The 26773-nt window shown below is 38.3% G+C and overlaps 1 protein-coding gene across 1 annotated transcript in view; it reads left to right on the top strand.

Annotated features, from left to right (window-relative positions):
* LOC107654175 (receptor-type tyrosine-protein phosphatase gamma-like) overlaps window positions 1-26773 on the top strand; it is a 270415-nt gene that overhangs the window by 209146 nt on the left and 34496 nt on the right. Inside the window, exons 7-13 of the mRNA XM_016441146.1 lie at window positions 1405-1471; window positions 8852-9009; window positions 13831-14023; window positions 19928-20112; window positions 23427-23535; window positions 23644-23693; window positions 24936-25713. Of these exons, the coding sequence (XP_016296632.1) occupies window positions 1405-1471; window positions 8852-9009; window positions 13831-14023; window positions 19928-20112; window positions 23427-23535; window positions 23644-23693; window positions 24936-25713 (1540 nt within the window). The remainder of the gene's footprint in view (window positions 1-1404; window positions 1472-8851; window positions 9010-13830; window positions 14024-19927; window positions 20113-23426; window positions 23536-23643; window positions 23694-24935; window positions 25714-26773) is intronic.

Genomic DNA, 26773 nt, shown 5'->3' with positions numbered 1-26773 from the left:
TATCTATCTATCTGTCTGTCTGTCTGTCTGTCTGTCTGTCATTGTTTGTATAGCTTTCTATGTGTCTGTCTGTCTGTCTGTTTGTTGTTCTATCTGTTGTTCGGTTGGGCTGTCTGTCGTTCTGTTTGTATGTGTGTCTGTTTGTTAATTGTTTTTGTCTGTCTGTCTCTCTAATTGTCTGTCATTATATCTGTTTGTCTCTACATGTGTCCTTTTCATATTTCACTCTGTCTGTCTGTCTCTCTGTCTGTCTGTCTGCTGGTCTGCTATCTATTTGACTCTCTATCCGTTGTTTTGACTGCCTGTATGTCTGTCTGTTGTGTGACCTCAGTGAGCAATCTCTACACTGAGGCTGAAATCTGTCTAAGAAAACTGTTCTAGACCGTTGTTGTAATGCAGACTTGTGCCGTTCACTCTCTGCACCCACTTCCTGCATCGAGCTTCTGGAATTCTCTTTCATGCAAGAAACAGCACAAGAGTGTTCAAAGAGCCTGGAGAGATTTATGTGAGAGAGAGGGTGGCTGAGGGCCAGTGGAAGTGTGTGAATCCTTTTCCCTCCTGCCTCATGGGAATGTTGGTTAGATCGGCTAACCAGCGCTGGCCTCCTTGATACACAACCAGCACACACACACGCACAGACTCAACAATAGACCTCACCCCTTGGGTCCTCTCTGTCAAAGCCTGTCTCCTGATTCAACCCTGTGAGGGCTTCTTAAAAGCACAAACATCTATTTGATACACCTCCGTCCAAGAGGAGCTAATGAAGTGCTCCGCCTGTTATGGATTTTTCCTGATCTGTGCTTTTTTTAGGGTCAAGATTGTTAAAATTATTTTTAAACCATTTTTGTATATAGTCAGCACTGAGCAAACTATCATTCTCTTTCCATAACACACACACACACACACACACACACACACACAGAAACACACATTAAAGGTCAGTACTGTAGCTGCTTTCTTTTAGGCTTTATTGCATATTGGAGTCTTTTGTCTGTGTTCAACAATTCAGGCAGTTCAGGTGCATCTCAAACATAGGCAGCTTTTGAAGCGGTTTGAGGAATAATGGGTTCACTTATCTGAGGGTGTGTTTGTGAGTGATTGCAGTCATTTTGCTTTTTATGAATCAGCACAGCACACTAACTTCATGTGCTCCATTCAGACAGAATATCTACCAGCATTTTCTGTGTCAAAAATGTACAAAGCTATCTATCTATCTATCTATCTATCTGTCTGTCTGTCTGTCTGTCTGTCTGTCTGTCTGTCTGTCTGTCTGTCTGTCTGTCTGTCTAACTGACTGACTGACTGACTGATTGTTATTTTGTCTCTTTGTCTGTCTGTCTGTCTTTCTGTCTGTCCAACACAAATGAGTCATTCTTCTTTTTATATTACTTTTCTCTTTCTCAGGTGGGGATGAAGGACAATCCTGCAGTAGATCCGATTATTCATGGACTAAGAGGAGTGGTTCATCATGGTGAGTAGATGTTTTAATCCAACAGAATAATGTAATTCAGGTGTGAGTGTATTGAAATGGATCATAAATTATTTTTTACTTGTTACATGCATTTGCAATAACAACTGATACTTTGTTGGCGTTCTGTGTGCCTTACATGGAATGAACAAAGCCAACTCATCTGCTATTAGTCAGTCTGTTTGTGAAACAGTGCTTCAGTTCTGACAGGATCTCAGCCTCAGGCCCCTGCGGCCTCTGACTAATGGGATGATGATATGATGATATTGAGTCAGGAGATCTGGCTGAGAAATCAAGGGTTTGTTGAGCAGAATGTGTGCTCACACTTATCACTGTATATTTATATTTATATATATATATATGTATATATATATATATATATATTCCTGTCATATATCTAGGCTGGCAAACAGACAAACACATAATCTACTCGCTGTCATTTTGTCTCTGGCTTTGACGGGAATATGTTTAAATTTGTACTCTTGTTTTTGTTTGGCAATCTCTGTTGTCTGATGACAGATGTAAGGGTAGACACTTGCGCACCAACTAGATGAACAGAAGTGGTGTTAGAGGAACCACAAGCTGATACACAAACAAAAAAAGTGCCAAAAGCTATCATAATACTTTTTCACAAGGATAGGCTGTTAATCACTTTCTGGTAGGATCAGTGTTGAATGGTAGATTGACAGCATTATTGTCATTTTTTTAAATAAATTTAAGACAGAAAAAAATTCTAGGTGTAGTGTAGTGTGTACTTATTTTTTTCACTAGCGTAATGAAATGTAATTTCAAACAACTGAATTTGTTCCTGGACTCTTCTGTCTGCCATTACTCACGCAAATAGGTATCCCCGCCCCCAAACTCCATTCACAGTCACAGCGTTCAACTTTTTGTGGTAAATTAACCTATGAATGAGCTATTTATAGTTGTCTTTGTATGTTAAGTAAGGGAAAATGTACATCCAGCCGGTTGTTATCATAGAATAACCCCCGACAGGGTGATCAGGTCTTGTATCAGAATCAGAAGTAGCTTTATTCGCCAGGTGTGCGCAAAAACACACAAGGAATTTGTTGTGTTTTTTTAAAGGTATTCTGCGATAACAACCGGCTGAATGTACATTATCCCACTTATTACATGACTACTTGCCTCATAAGTAAATAATTACACACAAAATATTGATTTGAGTTGAAAATATTTGAACGCAAAGCTTCCGTGAACACAGCAGTTGCGAGCAAGCAGAAACGATGCAGTCATACCACTTATTACACAACATTTCACCACATAAATAATTAAGGCGATAAAAGATATTTAAGACAAAACTGTTTTAAAATCTTACCAGTTTGTTGGTTATCTAATAATCCATTACAGTGTACAAAATAATCATTGCAAAATGGCAGCAGCTGCGATTGTATGAAACGAGAGAGCAATTCAGCGATACCAGCATGACATTAAATAATTGTACACATAATATTGAATTGAGTTTTAATATTTTATTAGCTAACCAAACGCAAAGCTTCCACCGAAAAAAACTGTTGCTAGCAAGAGTATAGCGCAGACTTCAGTTACCTGGATGAGCCTGTGTTATCAGCTTTTACCGGTTGTTATCGAGGGATAACATACCTCGGAATGTCTCAACTGACCAATCAGAATAAAGTGTTCCACAGAGTCGTGTAATAAACTGATGTAAAATATAGTATTTTAAAATTTAAGAAATGTTTTTTCCCCTTTAAGATTTTAAATATTGGCTAACTGTGCTAGGGGCACCGAAAGATAATTTTAATTTCGCAAGATGATTGTGCCTTGAAAATGACCTTATATAAGTTGACCCTCTAAAAGTCATCTACAATTTCCTCAATGTTCCTTTTGTCCGCTTACAGACATTAAAAGCTCTTAAATGATGAAGACACCACCAGCTGCTCCCAGCGTGAGCTGAACGGTATATTCCGGAATATTGAGATGAAACAGCAAGGTCTGTCCGTGATTCAGACAGAGCAAATTGACATCTTTAAGGGTTTCTTAGTTAAAATACTCTTGCTCTGCCTGCTATTCAGTCATCTCAGGAACATCTCTCTATGTATCTGTGCGAAGTTTAAAGGCAAGCCGAGGCTTTGATGGTAATTACCGGCCTGCGATTTGTGCTGCCCACTGAGACAGTAGTAGAAAGTGAGCGAGAGAGAAAGAATGATGAAGTTGTGGTGTAATCCGGATGGCTGTGGTGCTAAAAGCATCACAGTGCCATTCTGACAAAGAGATCAACTCTAATGCAGTGTAATAATGGACTTCACGTTAAACAACTCACACTCAAAAGGGAATTTACCAAGACTGAAAATAGTTCTGCCTCTACCTGCCAAATGACAAAGATAATGACACTCTATCTAATGACGGTGATGAGATTTACCAAAATGTGATGAGGGTGATAAACTCAATTTTTACATTTTCTGATATATATATATATATATATATATATATTGTGATCGAGTCATCTATGCACTTGTTAAAGTAGCCACAATGATGCTAGGGTGTTGGCAGGACATGACTTTGCGGTTGCTAGGGTGTTTTGTGTGGTTAAAAGAGCCCATTCCCAAGTCTCTATGATATTTGAGTTTCTCAGTGCAGTTCTAGGGATGGGAATCATAAGATATGTTATATTAAAATATTTTATTTAATATTCAGTTCCTTAACAGTTCCACTGACAATTATTTTGGCAAGCATTTAAGAAAAATATAAAACAGAATTTCATTGCCTCAAGATGAGAGGATTTCAGTAATAAAAAAGTCTTATAGATTTAAAAAAAAAAAAACAGTCGGTAGCACTTTACTATAAATTTCCTTAGTTATATACATTAATTAACATGAACTAACACATTTTTTTTTCTAAAGCATTAATTAATTACAGTTAATGTTAATTTAAATATGTATTAATACATTTTTAAAATCAAAACTTTTATCTGTTGAGATTATTTAATGAACCTGAGCTAACATGAACTAACAATGAACAGGTGCATTTTTATTAATTAACATTAACAAAGATTAATAAATACTGTAAAAAAAAAATTAAAAAAAAAAATAAAATAAAAAAATATATATATATATATATATATATATATATTGCTTATTTTTAGTTAATGCATTAACTAAAGTTAACTAAGGAAGGTTATTGTAAAGTGTTTCCAAATGAAAAGGGTGTTTTTACACATACATTTAGATATATTACATATAAATAAAAATACTAAACAAGCAAGAATTTTGATATTTAATTTATTTATTCTTATAAATTACTACTGAAAATATGAAAAATGTTTTTCATTCAACATTTCATTGACGATGTGTCTGCCACTTTACTTTAGTGAATATTCTGTATCATAGCAACCAAAGCGTCTCAACTGAAAAAAAAAAGAAAAGAAACACTGTGCCTTCTTACAAGAACATGTGAAACAATGTAAACACAATAACCATATGCCGACTCAAGTGTATATATATACGTGCTTTACAGCCTTTGTTTTTTCATTCGCTCTGAGCTCTGCGTTAGATGCTTTTTCCTGTACATTTTTTGCACACATCGCTTAACGTCTTTCTCAAACTTCATTTAAATAACCGAATATTCGAATATTCATTTTTATGAGCTCAAATATTTAAATGCAATATAAAAAATAAAAAAAAGCCCATCCCTAATGGTTTTTCAGTGAACTTTTGTGGGAAAAGTCTAGCCATTTCAATAAGAATCCACTCAAATGGCAATTTAACATGAGGGCAAAAGATTTTAAGTTTAAGTTGGTCTCATGAAGTGTGACCACTGTATGTTTTTGATTCATAAAAAGAACCAGCTTATAAGAGGCATTCGTCAAATGAACTCCTTTTTATCGTAGATTCCGTTGCGGTGCAGCTGAATACAGTAAACCGTGCACATATCCTGTCAAAAGTATTTTGGTAAGGTGTTCTGTTCAGTTTACCGAAATGTTAACAGAGCTTAGTGAACAATTGTTGATCTTGTTTGCTCAGTAGGGTTGGAGTAGGGGGTGGATTGAAGGTGTATGCGTGTGTGTTCTCGGCGGGAGGTGGGACAGATCTGCGTTCTCTCTTCTTATCCCAGACAGATAGGAGCAGGGGGTCTGCACATATTCAGAGCCGTGTCTCCGCTGTCAGTGCTCAGACGTCTATAATTTCAACCTGCTGATCTCCTGCCGAATATGTACACAACGAGCAAGTAGCTTAACCAAACGATTAGCAGCTCAAATGACATGAATACAGCCGTATGTGAATTCTTAAACATGTTTCTCCCCAATCTGGCTGCAAAGAAAAAAAAAAAAAACAGAAGATTTTGAGCAGTGTTCGGGTAGTGTTGGTGCTTAAGAGGTGTGCATCCGTGTTGAGAAGCACAAGGAAAAATTTTACACGCTGTGTTTATAGCTCTCACCTGGTGGAAGAGGAGAGCTGTCTTGTAAAGTGATCATCCATATAGGCTCCTATGGTAATTTATCTTAATATTTAACCACGCGTGAGGAGCAGACGTGCCATGCAAACGCAATACAAGACTGTGTGCATTCTGTGAGAACGGCCCAGTGTGAACAACAGTGCATTTGCGTTTGCTTCAGATTACAATGGAGTTGGGGTCGAGGCGACACATGCAGACACATTATACAGGCCCTCTGGGAACATGTCACTTGCAAATCCTTAATTCAAGCATGTAAGCTTTTGTTCCTTCGCCTGACGTTAACATGAGCAGGTTTTAATGAATCTCTTATGAAGTGCATGCTTCATTTTATCGTCAGCGGCGGGGACAAATGAGGTCCTTACAGAGCTGCTCAGCTGGGGTCGGGTTTGCTCACGACAGTAGTTTCAGAGTTGTTTAAGCTATTAAAGGGGACGTATTAAGGATAGCAGGAAATTCCTTGCTTTTTTTCACAGTATGATGGAGTGCAATGTAGATTGAGCTCCCTCTTCAGTCCACTCAGACTATTTATGGAAACGAAGCAGCTTGATCAAAATGTTCACATTTATGACACAGGAAAAGCAATGACACATTCTAAACCATATAAGCATGGCTCATGTCACGTGCACCCAGTAGTACATAACCCAGTATGAAACAGCATTTGCAAACCATTTTACTCATATTCTAATGTATTTCAGTCTAAAACAGGATGTTTAATAAGAACATTCTCCTAGAGCACGGCCGCTGGTGTAACCTCATGATGGACGTTTCGGCGGCGGGACTGCATGTGGCGGAGAGAGTCGGTGGCGTGCTGGGTTCAGACACGGATGTGTGACTGTGGTGTTTGCCTAGTGGCTGTGTGTGTGACAGAAAAGCGCTCTGTGGCATCCATTACCATGCCACTGAGGCACGACAAAAAGCTTCTCTCTCTCTAGTTCTACATTCCCTGTCCAGCCTTCAGGGAATCACCATTCATTCAACCTTAACTTCAATATACACACAACACAAGGCATGTTAGCCTCCCCATTTACACACTAGCCATCTAGGCACATATAAATGAGCGCATGCTTCTGTTGATTTTGTTCCCTCTCTCTCTCTGTCTCTCAGCGAGTGATAATGAGACTGCTATCGGATCGCAGTATCTCTATACCCTGCTGTGATTGGTAGTGGCGTTGTGAGTTGCGAGTTCATGTTCATCCCATTGCACGCCACACCAGTCGTTGAGTATTGTTCACTCAACCAAACGTCTCTTCTCAGGGGTGCTTAAATCAAAACACTGCAATGAGCTCTTGGGTTCTCTACGGACTGTATTACAAGTCCATTAATACAGTCTTCCAGGGGTGTTTTGAAGTCTTCATTGGCCAGGCCATCACTGCTCTCATTGGCAATATATTTGAAAGGCATGGAATCAGACAAATGGGCTAATGGCGGGACAGAGAGTGTCAGCAGTGCCTTTTTTGGGGGGGTTGGACAGCTCAGGCTGCACTATTATCACATGTGTAGAATTCCTGCACAGATATTTCCAAATCGGCTCCTTTGAACAGGATTCCTAGTGTTAGGTTTGGAATATGGGTCAGTGGGCTGGCAATATACTTTATTCTTTGTGCGTCATCGTCGCTTCGCATCAAACCAATCGACTTTCTCCATCTGTTTATCTTGATTTCAAGGAAAATGTTTGTGCGTTTGAAAATCAGAACAAGAAACACTCAAGTGGAAAGCTGTGTAATTCAGCAGTTCTCGTTTTATCATGTCACCAGGCCAGCCATATGTTGGGCAGGCATTGTTGGATGGAACTGATAAGCATTTCAATCAGAGGAGGATTATGTGTAGAAATCTGCAGATTGCGTCCTCTCAAGGATTGAGTGGCTTTAAAACGCTAAACGCACAACTCATCCACAGCTTGAACATCTAGTTTGGTCTGTGTCTCTTTTTGGACTAACAACAGACACAACAAGAGGAGAAAAACAATTCTAGGACAAAACAGAGACTAATCTCAAAGTTACAGCTGCTCCATTTTGCTGTGTACAAAAAAAACAAAAAAACATTTTCATAATCAAAACAAGCAATAATCACACAAAGCAAATATGTGTGTTTGCCCATACAAGTCACAGCCATGATGATAGAGTGTTGTGGGTGGCTGCTAGGGTGTTGCTATGCAGATTCTAAACTATCCTGAGTGTTTTATCGTGTTTACTGCAAAATCCGGATTGTTTATCAAAGTAATAGCATAACTCTATTCACTCAAACAATATTGAATCTTATGAGTTGGCAGTATACAGTAATACAGTATAGTGGCAGTGCAGTTATACAGTATAGGTGCACCAGTGTAGACTTTTCTGAAAGAAAGACCCTGTGAGTCAGTTCTTTTTAGTGAAGACAAACCATGCAGCACTTCTTTTTAGTAAATGAGGAACATAGTATGACTAGTGTAGACTGATTGCTGAAAGAATAACTCTTATGCTTCATTTTTTAAAGAATCAAACACTCACTGTGTTGTTTGTCGGGCTTGTGAGATCAGTGTATTTATTGACTGTTTGTTCAAATTACTATGTGTAGTTAAAGACAGGCATTATGAGTTTTTTCTCAGTGACATGAGTGGTAAGTAGTATTTTATAAAAATAAATGCACAAATCAAATGTGTAGTTATAGCTGATTATCTGATTCCATTTATACTGCCTCTCTAAGACGATGAAAATTCTATTAAAAATCAAAAGAATCATTTTTATTTATTTCATCATTTGGCAATGGTATTTTATTTATTTTTCATTTATAAGTATATTTTATTTAAATAGTTCTTTCTCAAATACTAAGAGATTTGTTAGCAGAACTGTTAAGAAGAACCCAATTCAAAAACCTAACAATATAAGCATCAGTAATCAGCACTATTTCATCAAACACTACTAACTAGATAAAATGCTTGATCTCAATGTATTTTTGTGCTTCCTGTTTTTCCAGAGAAAGAGACATTTCTAGAGCCCTTCGTGATTAGAGACTTGTTGCCGTCCTCTATCGGGAGCTACTACCGTTACATCGGCTCTCTGACCACACCGCCCTGCAGTAAAGTGGTGGAGTGGATCATCTTCAGTCGCCCCGTGTTCCTCTCCTACAAACAGGTGAGTCTGTGCCACACATATGAAGGTGTTTTGAAGTTATTCGTGCTATTTGAGTCTTTACAAACATTTATTTTAAGACATATACCAAATTATAACAAACAAGATTGGGAATTTATTATGCATCTGTACTCAAAGCAAAGCTCAAAGTCACTATTCCCATAATAAAGAGCGGCTGACCCAGTTGAGAAGTCTGAGAAGTTAAAACTGTTTGAGATTTATTAGACAGAGCTCATGAAAAAACACCTGGGGTTTGGGACAAGAGCAGAACAGTATGAGAAATAAAAGAAAAGAGATGTGTGTGTAATGGCTTTTATTGTTCTAATGGACCATGCATGACTTTCGTCACACTGCCTCTCCATTAGTATTCATCACCCCCTCTCCTACAAACAGGTGAGTCTGTGCCACACATATGAAGGTGTTTTGAAGTTATTCGTGCTATTTGAGTCTTTACAAACATTTATTTTAAGACATATACCAAATTATAACAAACAAGATTGGGAATTTATTATGCATCTGTACTCAAAGCAAAGCCTATTCCCACTATTCCCATAATAAAGAGCGGCTGACCCAGTTGAGAAGTCTGAGAAGTTAAAACTGTTTGAGATTTATTAGATTTATTGTCTTATTGGGACAAGAGCAGAACAGTATGAGAAATAAAAGAAAAGAGATGTGTGTGTAATAGCTTTTATTGTTCTAATGGACCATGCATGACTTTCGTCACACTGCCTCTCCATTAGTATTCTTCACCCAGCACCGCTTGCACACATACATCCTGTCCTCCCTCTCGGCAATGCTCCTGAGCTCTGATTGATAAGGAAAACTCTCAAACTCAGCTTTTACACTGTAATATAACAAAACCAACCACCAAAAATGGGGCATCTCCATGCTAACAGGCTGCATGAACAGTGAAGGTCAGGTGAGTTTCCAGCAAAGTGTAGGGGAAAGAGGCCACCACAACCACCACTGTTGGACTCAGATACCAAACAAAGAGGGTTTATACAGACAGGGAACACAGTGACTGTTTATGAAGGTTGTTCTCTGTCAGAAACCGATCCATCTCTGGCCGCTCTGTGACTTCTGATCTCACCGAGTGTTAAAAGAGAAACGGCAAACAGAGGCTTTGCTCTCACGTATAAAAGATGAAAGGATATCTGTATAAACCTCATCTGGCCTTGTAAGATTCCATGTTATTTCAAAGTCTTTTCAAGGTTTGTGACCATATGGTGTAAGACTTTGTAATGAAAAAAGCAATATTTTAACCAGAAATAGACAGACAATGCATATTTAATTTGACACACAAAAACGAGACTGCAATGGACTGAAGTACCAAATTTCAGTGTAAATCATTTGAAAAACTATACATTGCATAATTCGTAAATGGCCCTCCAAATGCTGTTCTGCTTGTTTATCTTGAATGGGGCTCAGTATGCTGTACTATTGTGAACCTGACTGTCCAACATTCAGCCAGCACAGTACTGACAATACATCATTTTTGTCCACTTAAAATTCATAGAAACATGTAGGGTACACAAGGCAATAACACATTAACTATAATTTTGAGAAGATGTAAAACAAAAATTATAATAGTTGTACGTGTTTGTACAATCCAGCATTGTGGTCATGAGAGTTTGTTAGTCAAAATGGATGATTAATGATAAGTCTTTCAGCAATTGGCCAGTCAATTAGTGACGTTGACTATTTCATATTGTGTAGTCTTTATATTTTGTAGCATGATACTTTAATTGGCATTCTGATTGTATGTTTTAGCTGGTAGCTAAGGTTTGCACAGCAAAACCTTTCAAAAATGTTGTATTTTCAGTTCATTACCTTTAAAAGCACTGCTGCTAGTCATACACATTCAGATGCATGTATTTGACATCTGTGTCATGTTTTGCACAGTTTAAGTATGCCGCCATCAGCATTGTGTGGTTTTGAGCTAAAAATTAGTTACTTTACAAATACCCCAGTGTTGTCTGTCTAGCCATTTTTGAAAAAAGAACGCATTTTATGTAAACACACCACAAAGAAACCCAAAGATGTGGGTCAGGTAAATCAGAAACCAGATTAATTATTCCAGGCTAGTCGATTTTGAAAAAATGTTGTTACATTTAAATTGCTTTTAAATGTTGTGACAGATTGGCATGTATATGGCTGCCCGAGGCCAGCATGAAAGACGCTCGTCACGAAAGCTTATCATTTGCATGTGTTTTTAAGCCTTGCCAATTTACACATCCAAGAGATTTTAAAGCATTCAAGCACAAGAGGACGCAAAAGAACAGATCAGGCTAATGGGCAAACATCTTATAGTTTAAACATTTTATGACATGCTATGAAGGCATTTACATGACTGTACATATAGTCAACTTATTATGTATAATCACTGAAAAATGTGCAATAATAGCCAAGATTTTGTGAGAAGTGTGAGTCACCATCTGTACCCAAATGTTCAGAGCCCGTCAGATCAAAACTGCAGGAAGTGATACGTGTAACGGTCACAGCTCAGCAAGCATTCTACAGGAAGACACAGTCCCTTCCGTAGGGCCATAAACGCTGCCCACAGAAGCTTTCTGCTTTCATTTGACACCTCTTAAAGTTCTTTTGTTCCCTTTCGTCTCTGGGTGATTTTGTTTGAAAGGAAATACTGCTGAGGCAGATATAAGTGAGTCTATGGAGGAAGACAGTTGTCCTTCACTCCCCATTTTTCTTGCTCCTTTGTTCTTGATCAAAGCAGGAAGTAGGTCACGGAGAATGACAGACGGAGCTCTGGGGCGCCATAAGCGCCGATCGATGCTCAGCCAGTCTACTGCATTTGCAACATCTGCATAGGAGCATAGGTGGACATAACACACACACACATCTTGCAGTTTGCCCCAAGAATGCCCTGTTGCTGTGGTTAGCCATAAGGGATTACTCAACCATCAGACTCCAACATGTCTTTTAAGCAGTGATGTATACACACACAGAGATGTGTGACCCAGAACGGCCTTGCTGCCGTGATTTCCCACCAGGGATTACTTAACCTTCATATCCATGATGGACAGTCATTGCATAAACACACACACACACACACACACAAATCTGTCCCGGATTACTACTGCACTAAGAATTGTACACAATAAGATGCATGCTTTTGTGTCCGGTGCCCAATCCCAATAAGATGTTTACAAGCGCGGTTTTGGCGTATGAGGGATTAATAGATGAGGATTGTGATCTAGAGATTATTCGAGAGTGCCATATTGATGCGGTGGATCTCAGTGCGGAACCCAAATGCACAGGAAATGATGTCATAAATCTGACTCTGTGGTGTATTGGTGCTGGAATATAGGATTTGACAATGCTCTTGAAGGTTTCCATTAGGGGTGGGTGATATGTCCAAAATATGTGATATATATCGACAATATTTTGATATGTGTCGATATAGAGATAATATATGTCATGATGTAGATTTTTTGCTGGTTTTTATGATACCACTGAAATTTCTGAATTGTCTTCTGAATTTTGTTATCCTAACTAAAAAATTGTGAAAGGGCGTTCCTGTAGCGATACCAGTACAATATCTCACGGTTCTCAACCAATCAGATTTGAGAACCAGAACGAACTGTTGTATATATATATATATATATATTCTCAGACCTGGCGAAGACAAGTAGTGCTAAAATAGAAACAAAGAAACAAATAAAAACAAGCAAATTAGAAACTTTATGTAAATTAATACAATTATAGCATTGTTATATGCTTTATATTTTTATTTCACATTAATGTATTACATATATAATTACTGTTTATCACTTTTATATAATTAATAACACATTACCAATAACTAAAAAAGTTACAAAAGCTAAAACAGAGCAGCTGTCTTCGAGAAATGTTGTAAAGACACAAATACAAAAGTGGATTCAAATGGTCTCAAACAAAACTCTTGAATATTTCAAAGATTCTATGCTATGAAATGTGCCAACTTTGGCAAATCCAGGGAAAAGGTGTTCTCTGGTGTGGTCATCTGACGCAAGATCTGAGCTGATGCAGTCCATTTTGAGTTATAAATGCCCTGAAAATGCCACAGTGTCAGTAATGCATAGTTTACTGTTAAATGTAGCGCTGATGGTGCATTTATAGCACATTTCATTGTCAGCAAAGACTGCAGCAATGTTGTTGTGAATTTGACAAATAACATGTGACTTAAACGTTTTTGAGGATGGTACAGTATCATCCCGGACAGATAGTGGCGCTAGTGGTGCTGAGGAGTGAAAAATACTAAAGCTAATTAAAATAAAAACAAAAAAACCAACAACCTTGATCTAAACCTTAGTATGAATGAATCAATGAATGAATGAATCAATGAATGAATGTTGATATCCAATCCTTTTATTTATGAACCATTTTACCTGTTTTACTGTTATCCTCAAAATATGTCTCCAAACTAATGTTTCTCAATGGTTAAGCCTCAAACTCACACACATAGCCTGTGCTTCCTCTTACAGTGTTTTAGTTTGAAGTGATCCATCAGATGACTTCCTGTTCCACAGGATTTGGGATAAGGTAAAGAGGACAGTGTGCGGGTTCGGCTGAACGTTCAGTGTTTTTAGAAAGCAGGAGAGGGATGGAGGCAGAAGGTTAGTGAGGCAGAGCAGAGGCAAAAATAAGACAGCCAGTCGGTCATGTTTTCAGTCTTTGATCAGCCTGTGAGCTAAAGTAACATTCCTCTGAGTCACTAGTTTGGAAGGAGGGAAAGAGACTCCGGGCATATTGGGAGATGACTTACTGAAAAAATAAGAGACAGTTATAAAAACATACTGAACTCTCTTTCTCTTTCTCTCTCAGCTGGAAGCGTTCTACTCCATCTTCACCACAGAACAGCAGGATCATGTTAAATCCGTGGAATATCTGCGTAACAACTTCCGCCCACTCCAGAGTCTGGACAACCGAGAGGTCTTCAAATCCGCCGTCAAAGACGCTTGGCTGCCTGACTTGACTGACAGCCTGGGGAACCCATACGGTACCGAGGCTTCCAAAGGTGGGCGGGCTCTTCTGACAGCTGATTGGTTGGCATCTTCTGTCAAGCCAGATGTTTGTATATAATGGCTGTGCATCACGTATCCTGTATTCAAAATCTCGAGACTCTTTTTAGATACCAGTTTAGAATCAGATTTCCCTCATTAGTGCTTGCTCATAATTCATCGCATAATGCAAGAATGAACGCGTGTGTGTCAGTGTCTGTGAGTGCGTGTGTGTAATGAGAGTGAGTAGGTGGCATATGGTGCCGTCCTCTGCTATTGTGTCATTAGGCGCTCTGTCTTCACTTGCCTATTTTCTCGCTCACTTCTCTGCTCCATGTGGTAGCCGTGCTTGCAGGAAATGCACAGGACTGCAGCTTTTCAAGGACACACTGTTTTTCTCACCTCTATCTATACGCCACAGATCTGCTCCACATGCTTTACCTCTACTGGTGTCCAAAAGGCAGCTGCTTTGGTCCATGTTGAGGTTATTTGAACACAGATGGTTGAACCATTCAGACATACACACACATTTGATTTTATAAACACACAATTTACATATTACCCATATACAAATATTAATATGAAGCTTAGTAGATATTATGTACTTATGAAGTTTATGTAGATTTGTATTAAGCTGAGGGTTTGCATTTCCATATATATACAGTGGGTACGGAAAGTATTCAGACCCCCTTCAATTTTTCACTCTTTGTTATATTGCAGCCATTTGCTAAAATCATTTAAGTTAATTTTTTTTCCTCATTAATGTACACACAGCACCCCACATTGACAGAAAAACACAGAATCGTTGACATTTTTGCAGATTTATTAAAAAAGAAAAACTGAAATATCACATGGTCCTAAGTATTGTTTTTTTTTTTTTGGATTATTATTATCTATTTTATACAACAAGGATGCCTTAAATTGATTATAATCAAAAGCGACTTATATATTGTTACAAAGGAATGATGTTCTTTTGAACTTTATATTCATCAGAATCCTGAAAAAAATGTATCAGATTCCACAAACATATTAAGCAGCACATCTGTTTTCAACATTGATAATAAGACTTTTTTCTTGAGCAGCAAATCAGCATATTAGAATGATTTCTGAAGGATCATGTGACACTGAAGAATGGAGTAATGATGCTGAAAATGCAGCTTTACCAACACAAGAATAAATTACATTTCAAAATATATTAAGTAGAAAACGGTTATTTTAAATTGTGATAATATTTCACACTATTACATTTCTGTATTTGTGATCAAATAAATGCAGCCTTGGAAAGTATAAGAGACTTCCTTCAAAAACATTAAACAACCTTACTGGCCTCATAAATATTATTCAAATTTATATTGAATTATTGAATCTATTGACCGTCCTAGTTCCATGTCACTCAACTATGTTTAGTCATTAAATGAGGTATTACATTTTGACTGCTATTGTAAGCCTAAATTTTGATATCCTACCATATCATGACATTTAGAAAAACACCAGGACTTTTTCCTGCTGTAAACTCCAGTTCATATTAGCCCTTTCCGTCACTGTTTACAGTGTAAACTTCCTGCATTCTTGCTGCCTAGCAACCTTGTAAAAATGCTTTTCGTGCACCACTTTTCATGTGGAGATCACAGCGGCACTTGATGCTTGTGTTGAGAGGGGCATTGAAGCCCTGACGTAGGTCATGTGACAGGGATTTAACCCTAACAAACTAATCCTTACTGTCATTTTTCATGGGAGCATTTGATCCACACAAATTGGCAAACAAAAATACACACCCACTACCTTTCAATACAGACAAAGGTTTTTTACCCCATATACACAAAAACATTCATCCTACACACTCTTTATCTGTACTATATCGAGCATAATATCTGGAGGGCTTTAAGAAATATTGATTGGCACTGGCATTGTACCGCGGTAGCTCCTCTCATTTACAGTTCTCTCACATGTTCATAAAATCTTGCCTGGTGATCCATCTCATTCCCCACAGCTCAAATACAGATCACAGTACACAAATGACAAGTCAAAAAGACCACGCCATTCTCATTGTCTTGGTCAGGGTAAAGAGGCAACATCTACACCTGGCCAGACTCTGTTCTGACCTTTGATGGAGATCTTTGTTCCTCCTCACTTTCGGACGCAATTCTTCTCTCATCATCCTCCCTCTTTATAGGTGCTCTATCTTTCAATATGACACTGTATTTTTAAAACTGTAATAATAAACATGAGAGTGAACTAATAAGCTGTTATTTTAATTGTCCCTCATACATAATTTCCACAACAACCAGGAATCTTGGCACTACTGTGGCCAATGTGTGTTGGAGAAAAACATTTATTTCATAATGTGTTTTTCAATTGCTTTGCTTCAATGAAAGGTTAGCTTTTTAAAATTTTTATGAATGAAAGATGCAAAGTATAAACAAAGCAGATTTATTTCCACAGACTTCTTTGCTCATTTTTACCAAGAGGGCTAATAATTCTGTATGTATATATGTATTTTTGTCATATTATGTAAATAATGTGGAAAATATCATGTAATTAATGTGTATTTAGGATACATAAAATGCTACAATAGCTAATAAATTAGTAAGCCAAAGTAACCTTAGCGAGACAAAGTAATTGACCATTTTATTGTAAAGCTATTTGACATTTTCCCCACATATCGAGATACCAGTCGTTTTGTGGTGGAAATGTCATTTTAAGCATTTTTTTTTTTTTTTTTTAATAAAATGGCTGACTATTGTGTGTTGCTAAGACTAATTTCATAACTATCGTTGTATGTCGGATCAGGGAAGGAAAAACAAAAATGTCACAATTCTACTGTGATGCATGTATATCCACTGTTGGACTTTAATAGACAAATTAAAAGTCCTCAAAAGTACCAGTAGTTGAAGAAGCACAGAGACCTGACCAGCCCTCTCTCTCCATTTAACTCTCTCTGTCCGAGCAGCTTGTTAATGCGGATCCAAATAACTCTTGGATTGCCGGAACTGCACCGATCCTCCTAAGCGGCTGCTCAAATTCCAGCGCATTCCGAATCCGGAATAGAATTAAATTGGGTGCTGGGAAATATTATGAAATACTGTAATACGAAGAGAGAAATGCTTCTCTTATCGCTCCCTGGTTATATGTTTAATTTCAGCTCCGTGCAAAATTGACTGTGGATGCCGTATACTGTCGTTGAAGAACAGAAAGGATAGAATAAAGAAAAAAGGATGAAAGGGCGGAGTGATAGTGTGATAGAGGCTGAAAACAGAAGCATATCAATGTTGCCTGCAGGCTGGAGCTGAACTTTTTGTCAGCTTCGATTAATTCAAAACACGCGCCGGATCATAGCTGAACTTTCCTTCACAGTAGGTGAAACAGCCAAATCAGTTTTATCAGAATATAGTACAGATTTTGGCGCAGCACACTGTGAGTGTGTCCAGCTGGGAAATGCGTCAATTTAATGTTTTTTCAGTGTTAAACATTCAATATTTCAAGCTAAAGTATGCGTAATCCGAGCCGTTCTTGTGTGGCTAATGCTAACACATTAGCACACACTTGCTTTGAGGAAGAGTACGCCAAAAAATGAAAGTTGTGTTTATTTTTTTCACTCAAAATCTTTTTGAAAGAAAAGCTTTTTTTCCATTCAAAGGTAGAATATTTTTTGTGTGTGTGTGTGTGTGTGTGTGTGTGTGTGTGTGTGTGTGTGTGTGTGTGTGAACTGTTCCTTTAAACTGGTCTTATGTGTCAACTTGTTCGAAACAGCCGCTCAAGGTTAACGGAGTGTTTGCACTTTCTCTCTCTCTAATTTGACTTCTGCTCCCACCTTCTCTCCTTTCCTGCTATATCCCTGCATTAATCTCACTCTCCATGGTCAACAAGCCGGTGGGCTTTTTATTAAACACTTTTCTGTGCATCTCATAAGAGACCTGCACTCTCACACAGTAACCTCTGCGACTGTGTTTCTGAGTGGGGCGAGAGAGTAGGGATAGGTTATATAGTGTAGTGCTCCATGTGGATGGAGAAGATGTTATGATCAGGCTTTTCTTGTGATGATTTCTTGGAATTCTGTTGAACCGTTTTTTAAATCTATCATTAAAAAATATATATATCTTATTTAACACAATCACGCAGAAGAGTTCGAGATTGTGTAAAACAGTTTGGAAAGCTGCAGTTTTGCCAAGGTGTGATATATGATTTCATACGTCAGTTAGATCAATGTTCTTGTCAATTTTTCGAAGGTATCACCCTAAGCAAATTAAGTTTAATTTAGTAAAATTTTGTGGCTTTAACTCCTTGCGACTGTGATTTTAGCCTATATAAACTTCTCTGTGTTTAACTCCACTTCCTGTTAAGTGTTAAATGGACATGCTACAAAATCGCAAAGTATACTATTTACGTGATTTTTTTACATGTACGCTAGGGTTTGTGTACAGTGTGCGTGATGTAATAAAGACACAACACCAACAACAAACTACTAGAGATGCAACAACAATAGACATCCGCGTTGACAAGCAATTTTGAAGATTGCATTGCGAAGAAAACTGACCAACCAATAAGAGCTATGTTTTTGCGAATAGTTGTTTGAAAACAAGCTTTACCATGACATTCGGGTGTCAGAAACAGAAGGTTGTGCAGCGCTTTATATAGTAACTGTACATAAAATATCTGTATTTTGTGTTTTCTGTAAACATCACCTACTGTCAGAGGGTGATTCATATTTCACATTTCCATGCCAAACATTCCTGTTGGTGTGAACAGTCTTTTAGGGTCCCATACTGTATATTACTGTTCCCGCATCCCAATTTGGATACTTATGCGGTAAAATTATGTCCTTTGCATTTGATGGGAAAGTGCATACTTTTGAGTAAGTAGTGAAACACTTTGCAGGTTTTGGGACAAACTCGCTTGCATTGAGGTTTAAAATTTATTATAGCTTAACTTTTAGGTTCATACATTAAAAAGTGATGCGACAGCATTCCTGACTTTTGAAAAGGTGAAAAGAGACCATCTTAAACTCATCTTTCATTGTGCAAGGAGTTGTGGACAGTATTAATAGTACTGCCTGGATACCTTTAGCATATATTCAGTGTACCATGATTTGAGACATACTGCTTTTAATCTTGAATATCATTTAGCACAAATTGTATGCAAATTGGGATGCTCATGAGCTTTTGAACATAATTCCCCAATAAACTCTTACCTGAGGAGGCTGTTGAAATGTCTATAAGGTCTTATTTAAAGGACAAGCTTCCATCCTCAAAGGTCACAGTCACGTTTGTGTGCTATAATCATGAATGCACGCCATCTGTGAGAAAGTCAGGACAGGCATCACTGTATTCCTTATGCAGTATGATTACAACGGTAGTCACTATTACTTCTCCCATGATTAGAGCTAATAGAGGCTTCGGCATGAGGAGTAATGGCAGAATTAGTTTAATTAGCATTGTTTTGGATGTAATGGCTCCCCTGTGGCTATATGGGAGGGAATACTTTGTGTGTGTGTGTGTGTGTGTGTGTGTATGTGTGTGTGTGTGTGTGTGTATGTGTGGAGGTGTGTGTGCGTTTGCCTGTGTTGCAAATGTGTGCACTCATTTTAGGAAGACCAAAACTAAAGAAAATGTAGGGCTTCTTCTGTCAGATTTCTCTATGAATAGAAGCTCACCCCTACGCATGCTGTCAGCCGCCAGAAACTGTGGCACGCTCGGTGATTAAACAAACACCTTCTGCTGGGGAGATTAACAGCAACTTGGATGCTGCTGATGTTTAGAGAGGGCATGACACAATTCAGGACACGTGAAAGCCGAGTAGATGTAGTCAGTAGTCTAACAGAGCCATCTAGTGGCTGTGGGATCTAAGGGCACTAACGGAGCTCAAGGTTAGAGTGGTGGCAAAGAGGTAAACACACGTTTTTGTCATTTTTGTCTTTCACACAGCATGCAGCAGTGCCCCGATCAACATGAACGTCCAGCACATGAACAAGACGGCGCTAGTCGTTCGATGGTCCCGTCCGGAGATCACCTACGATCCACCCATCATCAGCTACCTCATTTCCTACAGCTGGACCAGAAACGATGAGTCATACGAGGAGACGTATGTCAAAGGGAGTGATCAAAAACTGGTGAGGATTTGTTGGTTTTAGCGTGTGTGTAATGGTCATCCATATTATAATATCTCACAATAATTCCTGCAAATTATAAGGTATTTGTCTTATACTTTTAAAACAAAACTCAAATAGCGTTCCCAACACACTTAACTTCTGTAGTGTGGACATATTTCCAAGTTAAACTGGACTGGGAAACAATAGTGGTGAGGGGTTGTGTGTGCTTTTTGTGTTTCTATCGGTCATCTATATAACAATATCTCCCAAAAAAATTATAAAATATATCTCTTTTACTTTAAAGACAACTTGAAATAGCATTGACAACATTTTTAACTTCTGTAATGTGACACATCTCCTGGTTAAACTGGTAAAAGTTTAGATTAGGGAACACTATTCACTACTTACTAGCATGCATATTGCCAGCATATTAATCTAGACGCCATATTTCACAGTAAACCCAACAAATGATTAAATATGTGTCTTTTACGTTTCAGTGTAATTCGCATCACACTGGACTTTCATAAACTTTTTAAGTTTATGAGTGGGGTGTGAAATTTATAAACTGAATATTCATTGGGAAACTTTAGTGTTGTGGGATTGTGTGCACTTTTTGTGTTTTTATTGGTCATCTATACCACAATATCGCCCCTCTTATACTTTAAAGGCAGCATGAAATATCACATATTTCCTAGTTAAACTGTGTGTATATATAACTGTATATATAAATACAGAGTTCTGGCATGAAACTCTAGATGGCGCAGTCCGTTAGGTCTAACTCAATCTGACCTAATGACAGCATTATCACATGGCACAGCTGATTGGTTCTCTCCTATATCGGTAGCCAATGAGCTCGCTGCTCAACATTCAAATATTTGGCAGTAGCAGTTGCAGCTTGCTTCAGAAACCCTCCACCTTCCCCAGCTCCACCTGTATAGATCTACTATGGGCAGTAGCAAGTTCCTGTACTTGCTTGCAGCAGCAGCAATAATCTACAACTACAGCAATAACCAACAGCAGCCTAGCAGATCTATTCCGCCAAGACCAAATACATTAACATTGTCATGTACAGGCATGCCAATCCCTCCGAGAGTTGTCATGACATAACTGTATATATATGCATATATATATATATATATATATATATATATTAAATGGTAAATAGGGTCCATTTTAATCTCTTCTTGTTTTTAAGTAATAAACATTTCACGTTTCAGACTTGAGGCAGTCTGTTCTTGGAAAACAAACTGGCTGTTAAAGTCTGGAATGTGAGGATGTTGTTATCATGTCTGTAACCCTCAAGCTCATCGATAATATCCTGTAATCTCTCCTCTGCTAGAGCCTCAGATCCATGTTTGCAGAAGCGCAGTAAGTGTGACTGTGAATAAAGACTGTATTTTAGGTCGTCAGCAGGGTGCCACTGCAGTAGACGCTGACCTTGGGGCCCACCATTTTGAAAATACTAATGCACTAAAACTGTTTAAAAGGTGGAGATGTATTTTAGACTCATTTCTCTTGACTTTCTATCGAGCACACTCAGTGGGGTGTGAAATTTATAACAGGCTGAGATTTCTGATTCACCAGTCTGTAGGCGGTTGTGAGGCGACAAAACAGTACAAAAAATTAAATCATTATTGTTCATTTTGATCCCAAACATTCCAGTGTACAGTTTGAAAATGGCATTGCATCCCAACTGGGAATATCATCAGAGCCGCCCCATTCCCTCCTTTCCCAAATTCCTTTCTCTTTTTCCTTGTTCCTCCCTTTTTCTTTTCTTTTAAGTTCTTCATTTCCATTTTTATTTCCTCTCTCGTCCCAAGATGCTGCTATCTGGGTCAAATTAGTGGCCGACACGATTTTAGTGGGACTGCTTGCCAGATCAATAGAGAAGGAGTTTTTACTCCTCTTTATTTATAACCCAACACCATAGAGTAATATTTGAGTTGGGGTATTTTAGAGAATGAAATAGAGTCAAACTCGCATAAATCAGAAAGGTGTTGGTGTGGAGAGGAACTGACACCATTTACTTAGTGTAAGATTTACAAATCCCTCAAGCCCACAGCACTTTTCAGCAGACCCCGGGGAGGTGAAGTGAGTTATGATAATGGATATTGCTCATACACTTAGAATTGTATTGAATCTTAATTTCTCAAAGATGAAATGAGGCTGCCTGCATGAGACATTTGAATCTGAGACCATTGAGAGAAACATGCAGTGATTAAGAAAATGTAGCCCATATCTGACCAACAAATTAGATTTGTTAATCAAGTGTTTACTTGCTAGAGTCCTAATTTAATACACACTACCCATTCCATGTTCCTTTTTTATTATTATTTGTATCAGCTACTAATAAAAGTGTAGTAATAAAAACACTATAGCAATCACTCATGAGCATCTTATGCCCTGACAACCACCCACAACTATAATGGTGCACAGCCATGCTCCATTCACATTGTCTTCAAAAAAATTTTAAAATCTAATTTGATAATGCATGTTTGAAAAGCATATTTTATCATTCAAAATTCTGCAGATTTATGCAGAAAATGTGAAAAAAAAGGAGAAAGATTTCATATGGTCCTGCCTAGGATCTAAAATATAATCTTGATTCGCAGTCAAACTTATTTCATTGAAAGAGCTGTTTATTATCGCGTTCTTTATTGTACAATTAACTATACACTTTGATTGAAATGTTTGTGGTCTGTAAGATTTCTTGTAAGATTTATTTTGTCTTTTTTGCTCACCAAGGCTGCATTTATTTGTAAAAAATTCAATAAAAACAGTAATATTATGAAATAAGTATATATGAACTAAGTGATATTTGCCTTAGCAAACGCCACTAATAAAGAATCAAATTAAATTATGTGTCCCCTAATATTATTACACACTACATTTACAGGGATATAGTTCATTTTACATATATTGACTATACACTAATCTAAAGTGTAATGTATATAAATATTTTCTTTGAAAGATCCTGATAGTGTTGCATAATTTACTGATAAAGGTGTACATTATATAAACAGCCTTTAAAAATAAATCAGCACCTCACTCACTGAATTCCAATGCCTTTGTGTCCCAGCTGAGCATCTCAGAGGTGCTTTAGGTGGTAATGAATGTTATGTGAGGGAGAGGCTGATAGAGACTGTCTATTTTCAATGCTAATGACTTGAGAAGAAAGGTGTTACCGTCAAGTGAAGGAGAAGAGAACAAGCTGTTCACCTTCATCCTTCAGACCTCTTCAAAGTGTGCGTGAGGGTGTTTGTCTACCATTCTTCTTTTGTGTTTTGACTGGAAGCGTCAGATGACTTTTTGGAGGTGTTTCAGTTCTTGTTCAGGAGGCCGTCATCGCACCGGTGTCGTCGGATGTGCTGTACCTGTTCCGCGTCCAGGCGGTGTGTTTGAATGACAAGCGCAGTGACTTCAGCCAGAGCATGCTCTTCAGAGGTACAGAGCTACACCTGCACACAAAACAAGGCTTTCATGAATGCTAGTTTAGTTGTTGCTTTTAAAAGTGCTCTCTCTCATTCATGTTTTTCTTCTATGTTATGGTAGCTAACACCACCAGGATATTTGAGGGCACAAGAATAGTCAAAACTGGGATGGTAAGTTTACATCTGTCCAGCAGGTGGCAGCACGGTCTCTTCGCGTGGACATTAAATAAATAAAATATACCTGCATATTACATTTTTATTTCTTATATCACAATATAATGTTAAATTATTTAATACAAAGAATGGTTTTAATAATAATATAGACAGTTTATGAATTATAAATTATATTATAAATAAATAGAGAAGGAGTTTTTACTCTTCTTCATTTATAACCCAGCATCATAGAGAAATATGTGAGTTGGGGTATTCTACAGAGTGAAATAGAGTCAAACTTGCATAAATCAGAAAAGGTGTTGGTGTGGAGAGGAACTGACGCCATTTATTTAGCGTAAGATTTACAAATCCCTCAAAATAAATATAAATGTTAAAGGGGTCATATGTATAAATATACATTTATACAATTATTAAAAATCTTAATTTATAACTCGAAAATGGCCTGAAACTGAAGCTTTTATCTTTTGTCTTTTATTTTTATTTCTTATAAAATAGTATGCATGTATTTTTTACAAGTAATAATTTTAATATAATTGTAATAATAGTGATATATTAAAAAGTATATATTCACACAATAATTACAGTATGTATTTGTTTTATGTAATATTTATTTTAGATAATACAGAAATATATCATATCCCATATCCAGCTTCATATCTATGGGTTTTCATAGGCGGTAGGTTTGTTCGGTAGCTCACGGAGTACAGAGACATACTTGAGAGGCGAGGAGCTCCGGTTCGAATCCGGTGTAACCACGGTTCGACAAAGCAGTTCAAATCTGCATATAAGTAAGTTCAAAGGGCACGGTTGCATCAACAAATGTGTTTTTTATATCAGTCCTATTTCAACGTAATAAAAACGTGCCAGGGTTCACGAATTGAACCCGTGTTTTAGCGCCACTCAGTGGACATTGCTCTTGAAACTGCGGCAAAACGTGCAGTAAGGTACGTAAAAACGGTGCTGCACAAAAAGTGCACAGAGGTACGTATTTTTATGAGACCAGGTTGAAATATATTTGTATAATAATTATAAACATTCAATTACATGTATACAATAATTACAAATTGGAACTCAATGCAAATCCGTAGTTATGCATGAAAAGGATGGCTCAAAACTGGCCTGAAACCTGTTATTCTGTTGGTCCTCGTCTGGCTTGTGTCGGGTCTATTTTACTCACATGATGTGCACAGATTTTATCTTTAAGAATCAATTCAAAATATAATTTCTTTCTGTCTCTAGCCAACTGTGTCCCCAGCATCCTCGGCAGACATGGCTCCCATCAGCTCCGGCTCCTCCACTTGGACGTCCTCCGGTCTTCCGTTCTCCTTCGTTTCAATGGCAACCGGGATTGGCCCCTCTTCCAGCGGCAGCCAAGCGACAGTGGCGTCCGTGGTGACCAGCACCCTCCTGGCGGGGTTGGGTTTCAGTGGTGGGGTCATCTCCTCCTTCCCCAGCTCCGTCTGGCCCACCAGGCCTCCGCCCTCCACCCGCCAGGCCCCAGCCAAACCTATGGTGACCACCACAGAACCAACCTCCTCACCGGCCTCTGACGCAGACACTACCGCAGCCGCAGAGAACGACGGATCTGATGACAGAGGAGATAAGGGAGGGAAGGGTGAGGATGAAGAAGGAGAAAAGAACGGAGAAGAGGAAGAGGATGATGATAAAGGTGCCGAGAGTAAAGACGGCAGCATTCCAGACGATGTTGAAAAGCAGACGAATGGCTCCTCGACAAAAGATCCACCTACAGCAGTGCCGGATTCGACAGCGAAAGAGAAAGGAGGACACAGGAGGGCAGAAAACACCTCAGCGCCATCTAGTGTCCCGGAGGATCATGTGGAGAAAAAGACACACACAGTAAGGGAAGAGGAAGAGGAGACACAGGTGCTGGCGACCAGAGATCCAGTGGATGATGATAATGTGACGGCAGTAATAGAGACCCCAGACAGCACGGCTCACACCAGCAAACCCAGCAGAGGAGACCACAAACACATGCCTCCTTTCTCTATACTGACAGGTTAGCAACCAGCCTTTTTTTTTATGTCGACCGTCATATCTCACCTTTTTTGACTCCAAGGTCCACCATTGTCCACAACAAAATTCGAAGGCCCCATGAATTTTCTAGTTGTTCGTGAATTAATGGATATGGATTTTTTTGAAATATTTTTGTCCATTCAAATAATTTAGAGCTCAGCAAACTGGAAAAAAATATATATTAATAAAATATATAAAAAATAATTATGGATCAAGGTTATTATAGTTAACTAAAAGTAAAATTTAAAATAACATTTATTTTATTTTATTTTCTCACTTTCATTTAGTTTTACTGAATGTACTATATCAATTAAAGCTAAAATTAGGGGGGGGGGGGAGCTATACAGACATATTTGACAAACCAAAATATGGTTAATAAACTTAGATTTCCAGTGAAGACAGTTTTGCATGCGCAGCACCACTCATCGTTTCAGCATCAAACGTTAAACTCTTTTTCTTCTCACTAAACATTCAGTTCTTGTGTTATGTGGTCCTGTTTGCGTCCCCTGTGCAATGATGGTTTCATCTCCCTCTCTCACTCTCATTTCTTTGTCATTTATTTCCCTGTCACTCCCTCTTCCTTATCCCCTCTCTTCTCAACCTTCCATCTTGCTTTCCATCCCCTCTGTTTGTTTCGGAGGCAGAGGGTTGGCCTAGTTTTCCGGTCCAGAGAGGATGAGAGCGGAAAACATTTTCAGCTGCAGGGAGTAAAAAAATAAATAAATAAATAAACAAGAAAGAAACAGAGAAACTCCATATTTAGCTCTTTTGGCACTGGAGTTATATTCATCCAGTGTGTTTGTGTGTGTGTGAGGGCTGTTCCTTGCGTGACTGTGGGTCTGTGTCTGACCGTGGTGAGGCTGTAGCAGCATGGATTAGTTTGCAGCATGCTGTCCTGGACCACCCGAGGGGGGGCTGCAGGTTTCTGATCTCTCTGTTCTTATGTTCGGGATCTGAGTGTGTGGTTTCCGCTACCAGTTCGGGACTCTGGTATGTCTGTCTGTGTGTGTGTGTGTGTGTGTGTGTGTGTGTGTGTGTGTGTG

The sequence above is a fragment of the Sinocyclocheilus anshuiensis genome, unplaced genomic scaffold (assembly GCF_001515605.1).
Source record: "Sinocyclocheilus anshuiensis isolate Anshui unplaced genomic scaffold, SAMN03320099.WGS_v1.1 scaffold463, whole genome shotgun sequence".
Taxonomy (NCBI): Eukaryota; Metazoa; Chordata; class Actinopteri; order Cypriniformes; family Cyprinidae; genus Sinocyclocheilus; species Sinocyclocheilus anshuiensis.
This window is presented reverse-complemented; position numbering and strand designations above follow the sequence as displayed.